At 43.5% G+C, this 13138-nt stretch overlaps 1 protein-coding gene across 3 annotated transcripts in view; it reads left to right on the plus strand.

Moving 5' to 3' along the window:
* The window catches only part of Prkn (parkin RBR E3 ubiquitin protein ligase), a 1199081-nt gene that overhangs the window by 1026308 nt on the left and 159635 nt on the right, over window positions 1-13138 (plus strand). For all 3 annotated transcript variants that reach the window (XM_047557058.1, XM_047557059.1, XM_047557060.1), the window contains exon 9: window positions 9959-10108. In XM_047557058.1, coding sequence (XP_047413014.1) covers window positions 9959-10108 — 150 coding nt within the window. The remainder of the gene's footprint in view (window positions 1-9958; window positions 10109-13138) is intronic.

The raw sequence follows: 13138 nt of genomic DNA on the forward strand, positions 1-13138 counted from the left end.
TTTTATTGTGAACAAATGGGATACATGTTCTTTCTCTGTTTGTACATAGAGTAAAGGCATACCATTTGTGTAATCATACGTTTACATAGGGTGATGTTGGTTGATTCATTCTGTTATTTTTTTCCCCTTACCCCCACCCCTCCCATCCCTCTTTACCCTCTATACAGTCCTTCCTTCCCCCATTCTTGTCCCCCTCCCTAACCCACACTCTAACCCTAAAACTAACCCCTCCCACGCCCCATTATGTATCATCATCCACTTATCAGCGAGATCATTCTTCCATTGGTTTTTTGAGATTGGCTTCTCTCACTTAGCATGATATTCTCCAATTTCGTCCATTTGCTTGCAAATGCCATAATTTTATCATTCTTTATGGCTGAGTAATATTCCATTGTATATATATGCCACAGTTTCTTTATCCATTCATCAACTGAAGGGCATCTAGGTTGGTTCCACAATCTGGCTATGGTGAATTGAGCAGCAATGAACATTGATGTGGCTGTATCTCTGTAGTATGCTGATTTTAAGTCCTTTGGGTATAGGCCAAGGAGTGGGATAGCTGGGTCAAATGGTAGTTCCATTCCAAGTTTTTTAAGGAATCTCCATACTGCCTTCCAGAGTGGTTGCACTAATTTGCAACCCCACCAGCAATGTATGAGTGTACCTTTTTCCCCACATCCTCGCCAACACCTATTGTTGCTTGTGTTCTTGATAATCGCCATTCTGATTGGGGTGAGATGGAATCTTAGGGTGGTTTTGATTTGCATTTCTTTTATTACTAGAGATGTTGAACATTTTTCCATATGTTTGTTGATTGTTTGTAGGTCTTCTTCTGTGAAGTGTCTGTTCATTTCCTTAGACCATTTGTCGATTGGATTATTTGTAGTCTTGGTGTTGAGTTTTTTGAGTTCTTTATAGATTCTGGAGATTAGTGCTCTATCTGAAGTATGATTGGCAAAGATTTTCTCCCACTCTGTAGGCTCTTTCTTCACATTGCTGATAGTTTCCTTTGCTGAGAGAAAGCTTTTTAGTTTGAATCTATCCCAGTTGTTGATTCTTGCTTTTATTTCTTGTGCTATGGGAGTCCTGTTGAGAAAGTCTGGTCCTAAGCCGACATGTTGAAGATCTGGACCTACTTTTTCTTCTATAAGATGCAGGGTCTCTGGTCTGATTCCGAGGTCCTTAATCCATTTTGAGTTTAGTTTTGTGCATGGTGAGAGATATGGGTTTATTTTCATTTAGTTGCAAATGGATTTCCAATTTTCCCAGCACCATTTATTGAAGAGGCTATCTTTTCTCCATTGCATATTTTTGGCCCCTTTGTCTAGTATGAGGAAATTATATTTGTTTGGGTTTGTGTCCGTGTCCTCTATTCTGTACCAGTGATCTACCTGTCTATTTTGGTACCAATACCATGCCGTTTTTGTTACTATTGCTTTGTAGTACAGTTGAAGTTCAGGTATTGCAATACCCCCTGCTTCATTTTTCCTGCGAAGGATTGCTTTAGCAATTCTGGGTTTCTTATTCTTCCAGATGAATTTCATGATTGCTTGTTCTACTTCTGTAAGGTACATCGTTGGGATTTTAATTGGAATTGCATTGAATCTGTATAGCACTTTTGGTAGTATGGCCATTTTGACAATATTAATTCTGCCTATCCAGGAACATGGGAGATCTTTCCATCTTCTAAGGTGTTCCTTAATTTCTTTCTTTAGTGTTCTGTAGTTCTCATTGTAGAGGTCTTTCACCTCTTTTGTGAGATTGATTCCCAAGTATTTTATTTTTTTTGAGGCTATTGTGAATGGAGTAGTTTTCCTAACTTCTCTTTCTGAAGATTCATCACTTATGTATAAAAATGCATTGGATTTATGAGCATTGATCTTGTATCCTGCTACTTTACTGAATTCACTTATGAGTTCTAAGAGTTTTCTGGTGGAATTTCCTGGTTCCTCTAAGTATATAATCATATCATCAGCAAATAGGGATAGTTTGAGTTCTTCTTTTCCAATTCGTATCCCTTTAATTTCTTTGGTCTGTCTAATTGCTCTGGCTAGAGTTTCAAGGACGATATTGAATAGGAGTGGTGAGAGAGGGCATCCCTGCCTTGTTCCAGATTTTAGGGGGAATGCTTTCAGTTTTTCACCATTAAGAATAATATTAGCCATGGGCTTAGCATAGATGGCCTTTACAATGTTAAGGAACGTTCCCACTATCCCTATTTTTTCTAGTGTTTTGAGCATGAAGGGGTGCTGTATTTTATCAAATGCTTTTTCTGCATCTATTGAAATAATCATGTGATTCTTGACTTTAAGTCTGTTGATATGGTGAATTACATTTATTGATTTCCTGATGTTGAACCAACCTTGCATCCCTGGGATGAAACCCACTTGATCATGGTGCACTATCTTTTTAATACATTTTTGTATGCGATTTGCTAAAATTTTGTTGAGAATTTTTGCGTCGATATTCATTAAGGATATTGGTCTGAAATTTTCTTTCCTCGATGTGTCTCTGTCTGGTTTAGGTATCAGGGTGATATTGGCTTCGTAGAATGAGTTTGGGAGGGTTCCCTCCTCTTCTATTTCATGGAATACTTTGAAAAGTATTGGAATGAGCTCTTCTTTAAAGGTTTTGTAGAACTCGGCTGAGAAACCATCAGGTCCTGGACTTTTCTTTGTTGGTAGGCTTTTGATGACTTCTTCTATTTCATTACTTGAAATTGGTCTATTTAAATTGTGTATGTCCTCCTTGTTTAGTTAGGCAATTCATAGGTCTCTAGAAACTTGTTGATATCTTCGAAATTTTCTATTTTGTTGGAATATAGATTTTCAAAATAGCTTCTAATTATGTTTTGTATTTCAGTCGTGTCTGTTGTGATCTTTCCTTGTTCATTCCGAATTTTGGTGATTTGGGTTTTCTCTCGTCTTCTCTTTGTTAGTGTGGCTAAAGGTTTATCAATTTTGTTTATTTTTTTGAAGAACCAACTATTTATTTTGTCAATTTTTTGTATTGTTTCTTTCGTTTCAATTTCGTTGATTTCAGCTCTGAGTTTAACTATTTCCTGTCTTCTACTACTTTTGGTGTTGGTCTGTTCTTCTTTTTCTAGGGCTTTGAGCTGTAGTCTTAGGTCATTTATTTTTTGAGTTTTACTTCTTTTATTAAATGCACTCCATGAAATAAATCTTCCTCTAAGTACCGCTTTCATAGTGTCCCAGAGATTTTGATACGATGTTTCTTTGTTCTCGTTTACCTCTAAGAATTTTTTAATTTCCTTCCTAATATCTTCTGTTATCCATTCCTCATATAATTGCATATTGTTTAATCTCCAGGTGTTGGAGTAATTTCTGTTTTTTGCTCTTTTATTTATTTCTAGTTTCAATCCATTATGGTCTGATAAAATACAAGGAAGTGTCTCTATCTTCTTGTATTTGCTAACATTAGCTTTGTGGCATAATATATGGTCTATTTTAGAGAAGGATCCATGTGCTGCTGAGAAGAAAGTGTATTCACTCTTCGTTGGATGGTATATTCTATAAATGTCTGTTAAGTCTAAATTATTGATTGTGTTATTGAGATCTATGGTTTCTTTGTTCAATTTTTGTTTGGAAGATCTGTCCAGTGGTGAGAGAGGCGTGTTAAAATCACCTAGTATTATTGTATTGTGGTCTATTTGGTTTCTGAGATTGAGAAGGATTTGTTTGACATACATGGGTGAGCCACTGTTTGGGGCATAGATATTTATGATTGTTATGTCTTGCTGATTTATGGTTCCCTTAAGCATTATGAAATGTCCTTCTTTATCCCTTCTGATTAACTTTGGCTTGAAGTCCACTTTATCTGAAATGAGGATGGATACCCCAGCTTTTTTGCTGGGTCCATGTGCATGGTAAGTTTTTTCCCATCCTTTCACCTTTAGTCTATGGGTATCTCTTTCTAAGAGATGAGTCTCTTGCAGGCAACATATTGTTGGATCTTTCTTTTTTATCCAATCTGCCAGTCTATGTCTTTTGATTGATGAATTCAGGCCGTTAATATTCAGGGTTATTATTGAGATATGATTTGTATTCCCGGTCATTTGACTCATTTTATTCATTTATTTGCTTATTTTTGACACAACTTGGTTCCTCTTTATTTGAGAGTTCCTTTAGGATATCTCCTCCCTTTGCTGATTTGCTTCTTTGTTTTTCATATCTTCTTCATGGAATATTTTGCTGAGAATGTTCTGTAATGCTGGCTTTCTTTTTGTATATTCTTTTAGCTTTTGTTTATCATGGAAGGATTTTATTTCGTCGTCAAATCTGAAGGTAAGTTTTGCTGGGTATAAGATTCTTGGTTGGCATCCATTTTCTTTTAGGGCTTGAAAAATGTTATTCCAGGCCCTTCTAGCTTTTAGGGTCTGGATTGAAAAATCTGCTGATATCCGTATTGGCTTCCCCCTGAATGTAATTTGGTTCTTTTCTCTCACAGCCTTTAAGATTCTGTCTTTATTTTGTATGTTAGGTATTTTCATTATAATGTGCCTTGGTGTGGGTCTGTTGTAATTTTGTGTATTTGGAGTCCTGTAAGCCTCTTGAACTTGATTTTCCATTTCGTTCTTCAGATTTGGGAAATTTTCTGAAATTATCTCATTGAATAGGTTGTTCATTCCTTTGGTTTGTTTCTCTAAGCCTTCCTCAATCCCAATAATTCTCAAATTTGGCCTTTTCATGATATCCCATAGTTCTTGGAGATTCTGTTCATGATTTCTTACCATCTTCTCTGTTTGTTCGACTTTGTTTTCAAGGTTAAATATTTTGTCTTCAATATCTGAGGTTCTGTCTTCCAGGTGTTCTATCCTATTGGTTGTGCTTTCTATGGAGTTCTTAATTTGGTTTATTGTTTCCTTCATTTCAAGGATTTCTGTTTGGTTTTTTTTCAATATCTCTAACTCTTTATTGAAATGGTCTTTTGCTTCCTGTATTTGCTCTTTTAACTGTCTATTGGTGCGTTCATTCAATGCCTGCATTTGCTCTTTCATTTCATCGTTTGCTTCCCTTATCATGTTGATTATGTACATTCTGAACTCCCTTTCTGACATTTCTTCTGCCATGCTGTCATTGGATTTTATTGATATAACATCCAGATTTGTTTGAGGCATTTTCTTCCCTTGTTTTCTCATATTGTTCAGGTATCAGTGGACTGCAGAGATGTTGCAGATTTCCTCTATTGACTTATAATGTCCCTGAAGATTGCTAGTGTATCCCCTCTTATCCTTCAGTAGCCTGAAGTCTTAGAGGAAGTTGATACTTCGGTGTTCCCCTAGGTAGCTGCCTCTCTAGGGGTGGTGGTCTTCAGGTGGGGTATATTCCCTGCTAGAGGGCAGAGGTGCCTCTACTTGTTGACCAATGGTCATCCAAAGGGGAACTAGACTGCGGGCTGAGGCAATGCCTGTTTGGGCCTGTGTCTCTGGTTTTACCGTCTTTGTGGGAAAACCTCACTCGGCGGGGAAGACCCACCCGGTGGGGAGGTCTCGCTAGTCAGTTCCCCTCCTAGAGGTTCCCCTCAGTCCACAACTACCACCTGGGCAGGGCAGCCTTCCCAAGCAACGTTTCCAGGGGCCTGGACCTACCTCCTGGGCTTAGGAGCCCTGCCCTTTGCAGACGAGTCTCCTTAGGTGGCCCCTCCTCAGAGAAGCTGCCCGAAGTCCTGGAACCTTCGCTCCACCCCTCAGCTGGTCTCTGTGTAGCTCTCCTAGGCCTGGGAGCCTCACCCTTCGTAGACGAGTCTCCTTAGGTTGTCCCTTCTTAGAGAAGCTGCCCGAAGTCCTGGAACCTTCACTTCGCCCCTCAGCTTGTCTCTGTGTAGTTCATTCAAGAAAAGGTGCCTAGGTCCCTGGACCGGACCTTGCTATGCACCTAATCGCCTGGCTATGCGACCCGCCCTCTGACCAGTCACTTGGAGCCTCGTACATATGTTCCAAGCCCCAGTGACCCGTCGCTCGTCTCTTCCTCCAGACAGCCACCCGGTGCTCTGTGTGGGCACTTGGAGACCAAGCCACTCACTGCGTACCTCCACCTCCTCTGGGCAGTCCCCTCCCCGTTGCTCAGGCGGTTGCTGGATCCAAACAACTCGCTGCCTGGGCAGGGCAGCCTTCGCAGGCAACGTTCTCTTTCTCTGGCAGCCACTCTTTCTCTGGCAGCCGCTGGAGCCCTGGCAGATCGCTTCAAAACCAAGCGGTGTGTCGCACAACCTCCTTTGCAAAGTTCCCCGCTTTCTGAGTTCACTGCTCCAGCGGGGGAGGTGTGTCTTGCCGCCTGGGCAGGGCAGCCTTCGCAGGCAACGTTCCCAGGGGCCCGGACCTCCCTCCTGGGCTTGGGAGCCTCACCCTTTGCAGACGAGTCTCCTTAGGTTAGAGAATCTGCCCGCGGTCCTGGAAACTTCAATCCGCCATTTTTCGCTCCGCTTCGCTGTCCGTGTTTACCGCTCCAGCGGGGGAGGGGCGACCCGCCGAGTCACTCTACTTCACAAAGTTCTCTGCGTTCAGGGGCTACTGCCCCATCGGGGATGCCTCCCCTATGGGAGAATCTCACCCGGCGGCTTTGAGTTGGTCCCAAGTCACTATCTCCTCTTTTGAATCTTGAGTCCTGGAGCAACATGAAATGCAGCCGCCCTCTAGTCCGCCATCTTGAACCCTCTCTCCCTACTTTTTTCAGAAACAAATATTCTCACCCCTTCAGATCCTCCTATCCAGGTCTCTTTGCTCCACTCTGATGAGTCTTTTGGCTCCAGGACTCAACTGCAGGGGCTCTTACAGCTACATTTTTATCTACTTGGTGTTCCACAATTTGGCTCATCAGCAGTCTTGTACACTTCATCACCACATCCTGCCTGAGATGCTTGGTTCTCTTGGCTCTCAGGGCACCCACATCCTTCTGATTTCCACCTACCTCAGAAATGCTGCTGTCCATGGCTGATTTCTTATCTTCCCTGAGGAGGTTGGATAATCTGATATCAGTCTCATGGCTTATGAGAGAGTCATATTGTCAAACCAGACATATCAGAATCAGAGATCTAACTTAATGTCAAGTATTACTAACAATTTCAAGATTAGAAATAATTAAGAGGCACAGAAAAATCATGGAGAAATCCAGATCACCAACGTGGTTCCTCAGGTCCTTTCTTGGCATATTAAAATGTGCACTAGACAAGATGTGTATAGAAAGACTCTAGAAATTCTTGGAATGATCTCTAACATATAATTTCTTAATTATATAAACTGTCTCACCATTCATCACTTATTGAGATATCTTCATATCATCCCCTGATAATTGTACAATTGATGACACTTTCCAGAGAACCTAGTTCCATAAATCCACAGATTCTAATGTACTTACCATATACAGTCTTAGAACTGCCACAGGATGACCTCTTTCTTAGTAAATGCCATGGTAGGCAGGAATCATTAACATGTGCACAAATAAACTTGGTCAGTCATCTTTCTTCTTTTCCCGGGACCCGAAAAGTGAGAAAATGAAGGAGAGGACTGATGATTTCAAATTGTACCTACAGTCAGTACCTTTCTTCTAGACTCCAAACTCATCCATTCAGTGAGCTGTCTAACATTTTAATTATGAAACAGATTTGTTGGACTGAACAGGGGCAGGATGGAAATAATGATTTTTTTCACTCCGGACCCACAGTGTACATACACATACATACACTCATCCCTCTCTCTTCTTCCATGGCTCCTTAGCCCCCTTCTTCTCAGGGAAAACATTATATTCATACTTGACTCCTCTTTCTCGCTCACACCAGCATCCAATCCGTCTGAAAATTCTGCAATTTCTACCTTCAAAATACTTCCAAAACTCAGTCGCTGATCTCACCTCCACTGCTATCTCCCTGGGTCAAGCCACCATCATCTCTTGGTAAGATGCTCAAATAAGCCCCTACCTGCATCTCAACTTCCTGTATTCCCTTTGCCCTCTGGAGTCCATTCTGACATGTAATATTACTCAAGTCACTTGCCTCCTCAGCTCAGAGCTGTCCAAGGGCTCTGGTATCTTCCAGAATAACAACGGAGTTCTTACAAAAGCCATCAGGTACCTGGACCCCCTGGATCCCCACGAATGCTCCGCCTTGGTCCTCTGTTATCTCCCCTTGTTGGCTCTGCCTCAACCACCCGGGTCTTCCAACCATGCACATCACAACCTCGGGTCTTCCTTCTGTTGTGTGGTCCATCTACAGTGCCCGTTCCCCGGGGAGCACAGGGCTTGTGTTGTGGTTTCCTGCAGATGTTTGCATCAGTGTACCTTCTTTATAAGGCATTTCTTGGTCACCTCTTTTAAGGAGTGATCCCCATCTTCCCTGGAATCTCTATTTTTTTCCTTCACACTTATCACCATTTGAAATACCATTATGCATTTCATCATCAGGGTTTAGTGCTGTGGTTTGCAGGTGACACCCACAGTAATGTCTGGCACATAGTAGGCTCTCAATAAATTCTGCACAAATTCATTAATAACTGAGCAAGTTGATTTGACTTGATCTGAGTGTGGAGGATATAAACTCACCTAAGGTAAAGGGAACGTAGCTTAAAACTGCAATGAAGAAAACCTTGAAAAGGAGCCCATGGGGGTTTGACTCTGCAGGTTGAAGAAACCACTAAAGGGAACTGAGCCAAGGATGACGTCAGCAGAAGAACATTCTAGGGGCACAGGCTTTGCAGGTGCAGCCCAGGCCTCTGGCCCCAGGAGGCACTGCAGGAAGAGATATGAGGTCTGGTGCCCCAGAAGGGCACTGAAGGATGGAAATAACCCAAGAAAGGAGAGATCCCAACCACCTCTCCAGACAGGAAGGGACCCGGCAAGGCACAGATGCACCTGAGTGGCAGTGAGGGAGGGCACCTCACCCTGGCCCAGCCGTCCCCTCCTGCTGGCCCACAGAGCCTCAGGGCCACTCAGCCTGCTTGGGCCCTCCCAGCTGGCCAGTTACACCTCAGGGAGCCTCTGGGAGGAGGGGCAGGTTCTTCCCCTTCTCAGGGCTCCCAAATTAAGAAGCCTCCAGAGTCTCAGGAAGTGAATAGGAAAGAAAGAAGACTGAACTTCCTAGGCCCACACTGCAGGTCTCCTGAGCAACGGGAGGGTCCCCTGGCCTGGTGGGGCCTCTCCCATGCAGGGGAAGGAGAAGGTGCTGCAGACCCTCTGCTCAGCTGGCTGTGGGAGAAGAGGGCCATCCCCAGACCTCAGTGCAGGTGCAAGCCCACACGTGCCCAGCGACCATCGTGGGGGCTTTTCTTACTCAGCAGCGTCCTTGTGGCCTGACTCCCCCACCACCCAGCCCCCATCCTCCTTCCAGACCTGGTGCTGCAGGAGGTGCTGAGGCTGCTGGGTGGGAGGGGATTTGAATTAATGGTGATGGTGTGAATGCCGGGCTTTCTCCTTTGTGATGAGGTTGGGGTAAAGGCTGCTTCACAAAAGAGAATAATAATGAAAGGCAAATGGTGCTCCTGAACATTCGTCGTCTTCCGGAAGCTGAGCATGTTCATGGCCATTGCACGGGTGGCCAGCAGGTACAAGGTCCAGCACTGGGCCTGTTTCCTAGAATCGCCAATAGAGCCGTGAAAATATATTGCTTTATAAGATGGATAATGGGCTCTCATAAGGGTCCATCATTTAATGTACACATAGATTCTTTAAAATTTGTATGAATAGGACTGTTTAAATATAATTGGTGTATACAGTATCATCGAATATCAAAGTTCAGAAAATTTATTGGAGGACATTTTTCAGTCCCCAGTCCCTCCCTGCCCCCACTACGGTTTTTTTGTTTGTTTGTTTTCGATTTGGTTTTTGTGTTTTCTGGAATCTTATCAAGCAAGAAATCCCAGATTCCACCACAGTCAACCTTGGGCTGGAACAGTACCTCTGAGTCAGCTCGCGATCCCTTGGAAAACTCATCTGGTCCTTTCTTCTCGCAGTACAACCGGTACCAGCAGTATGGCGCGGAGGAGTGTGTGCTGCAGATGGGGGGCGTGCTGTGCCCCCGCCCCGGCTGCGGAGCGGGGCTGCTGCCCCAGCCAGGCCAGAGGAAAGTCACCTGTGAGGCGGGCAGCGGCCTGGGCTGCGGGGTGAGTAACCCCGTACCGGGGCTGTTGGGTGTTGTGCTCATTGGCTTTTGCAAAGGGTCTAGGATTGTATTTTTATTTTCAATTTCTCTTTGGGCTCAGACGTTTTTGAACTGATATATAGGCAAACAGTTTTAAATTCTCACCTGGGACCCCACATCAGAAAACATGTATTTTTGTTTTGGGAGAAGGAGTTGTGCTGAGATTTTCTGTTTTAATCGCTTACCAAGGTGTTGCGCCGAAGCCCTGTGGACGGCTGCACCAGACTCTTGCGTGTTTCCCAGGGCTTGCATGATTCAGAGCAAAGCTGTGTTCTTTCTGCAGCATTGCCTTGAAGTCGACAGGAGGGACCAGGGAAGTTCCCCAAGAGGGCTGCCTTAGGACACTGTTGCTAAGTGTTTCCAGAAATAAGATGAAGATGAATGTGGAACACTTGGGATGTTATTGTGTCATAAAAGTCACTTTAAGTAGAGAAGGGCAAAGCTAACGGCGCCTGTTAGCAAGGCAGAATAAGAAATGTGGAAAACGTTTGTTCAGAAAGGTCGAAGCACGTGACCCGGGGCTGTTTGAGTGGGTCTCTGTCTGCAAGTTGGTAGTCAAGGGGTAGAGAAGCGAAACTCAGCCCACAAAGACTCACTAAATTATAGGTTGGATGGCAAATGGGTAATAATCCTGATATTAAATGTCATGCAGACTGGAAAAGGAAGAAAGCATGTGTGCTTATAAAATGCGATTGAATTTTGATGGGAAATGTTTCTTTTGAAATCGCAACTTCATGAGGAGCTTGGTGGAGAAAGGGGCGTGGGTAGCAGGGGTGTACTACCCGCGCCTAATTTTTGGTTGAGTCCCATGAAGTCACCTGCACACAATTTGGCCTCCGTTGTTCTTAGGGAAGCTCCATATCAACGGTGCAATGCGACCTGTGAAACCCTGGGCTGAGCAACAGATAGAGCCAGTGGAAGCTGGAAAATGTTCAGGTGCCATGAACCTGGTGGGAGAGCTCCCTGTGGACTCATGGCCACGACTGCACTAGAATGAATTCCAGTCATGTCTGCCGCCCTCGGGAACCAGGCTGCCAGATTCAGGGATCAGCATGTTAGTGAATGTTTTCTTTTAAAATGAGTTATACTCGTTGTGGACTAAGGGCTAAATCGTGTGCTTCTGCCTATGAATTGCCTACCGTTGTTCCGTTGGGTTTTAAGATTTTAACTTTCTTGATGAGGTGGACGGTCCATCTTCTGCATTCAGTTATTCCATTTTACTTTGAAAACTTTAAGAATTTTATGTAATTTAAAGATTTGAAGACCTTTATCTTCCTTTTTCTACATAATACACATCGAAAATAACTTTCATTTAAATTCCAAGTCTTGAAAACTCCATTAGGAGTGAATCAAATTGTATTAGTACCTTTGAATTAAGAAAGTTTGGTGACAAACTTTACCTAAAGGAGGATGGCTATTCTCAGGATGTTCCTCTGTCCTTTGGAAATTCTAGGTAGTAAGTCTTTAGTTTGATTTGTTCTATTTTGCTGTTTGGAGAGGTATGCTTGTTGATTTGTGTATTAGTTGTCTAGTGTCACATACCAATAGCCCCAGATGTTAATGGCCTGATGTAATAAGCATTTATTACATTACAGACTTCCTGAAGGTCAGGAGTCATCCACGAGGGGCTCAGCTAGAGGTTCTGGTTCAGGGTCTCCCACGGGGTGGCTGCCAAGGTGGACACAGCTTTCTGCAGGCTTGGCTGAGCCTGGAAGACCCACTCCCAGGACGGCTCATTCACGTGACTGTTGGCAAAAAAGACCTCGGTCCTCCTGGACTGTTGTCATAGGCCACATTTCCACCATGTAGCCTCATCACCATGATGACAGTCAACTTTCCCTGGAGCAAGGAATCCAGAAAAGGGAGCCTTGGTCCTCGTCCCCAGAGTTGCACACCATCCCTTCCACCTTACGCTACTCAAAGGAAGCAAGGTACCACATCCAGCCCACTCTCAAAGGGCAGGGGACTGGGCTCCACCTTAAAGGGCTTCAAGAACTCACTGGCATCTTCTATACCACACAATCTGAGAAAGCTGCAGAAAAGAACAGCGAGTGGTTTTCAGTGGGTGCGTTTGCTTCATGCCTCCTCATCCCCGGCCTGTGCCACCCCATCTCCACACACCTCCCCGGATCCCATCCATCCCCACAGCTGTGGCTTCTCGGCAAAGACAAACTGGCCTCATCTCTGCCCTCTTCCTTCAAATCCCAAATTTCACAAAAGGATATTGTTAATCCAACTGAAAGCTAAAGAGTTTCCATAGTGATTAACAGGAAGTGGAATTGAGGCCTTAAATCCTGGCTCCAGCAACTACTAGTGGTCTTAATCTTTCTGCATCACAGTTTCCTCATCTCTAACATAGGATTTATGATGGTAACCCTGTATAAGATTATCGTGACTACTAAATGAGATAATAGGCATAAAATACATAGAACAGTGTCTGGTAGAGTAAAGACAGATGTATTTAATAATTAATCAAAGACTGAGTATTTATCAAAAATTGCTTACAATTTTCCAAATAGTCTAGAATCTACCTCTGGACCAAGCCAGATTTTTAGCAGAGAATTACACACCTATACCTCTCTCAACCCTTCCAGGAATTGCTTTTCCTAAGCACGACTTTGCAGTGATGTCATCTGTTCATATTAAGGTCATTACATGGGAAATTTGATGCACATGGTTAAAGACATCTCATAAACTTTGTCTGAGGAACAGTGGTGACTGTTCCAAGTCTGATCTGAGTATCAGTGATACTTATGCTTGTCCTGAAGAAAGCTGTCCTTAAGCACATTGCTAACTGAGCAACTGACGATTTCTCTCTGAAAGCTGACAACTAGAAAACCTATAGCTATGTTTGTGCGCTAACTTGGCATGTCAATAACCTATAATTCAATGGATTTTGAAGTTCATTTCCTGGCTTTACTTTTTCTTCTTCCTCTTTGCCTATCCTAATAAAAATGGGCTGCCCCAGGGAGCAGCAAGGGCCTTGTCCTCT

Source organism: Sciurus carolinensis, chromosome 7 (assembly GCF_902686445.1).
Source record: "Sciurus carolinensis chromosome 7, mSciCar1.2, whole genome shotgun sequence".
NCBI lineage: Eukaryota > Metazoa > Chordata > Mammalia > Rodentia > Sciuridae > Sciurus > Sciurus carolinensis.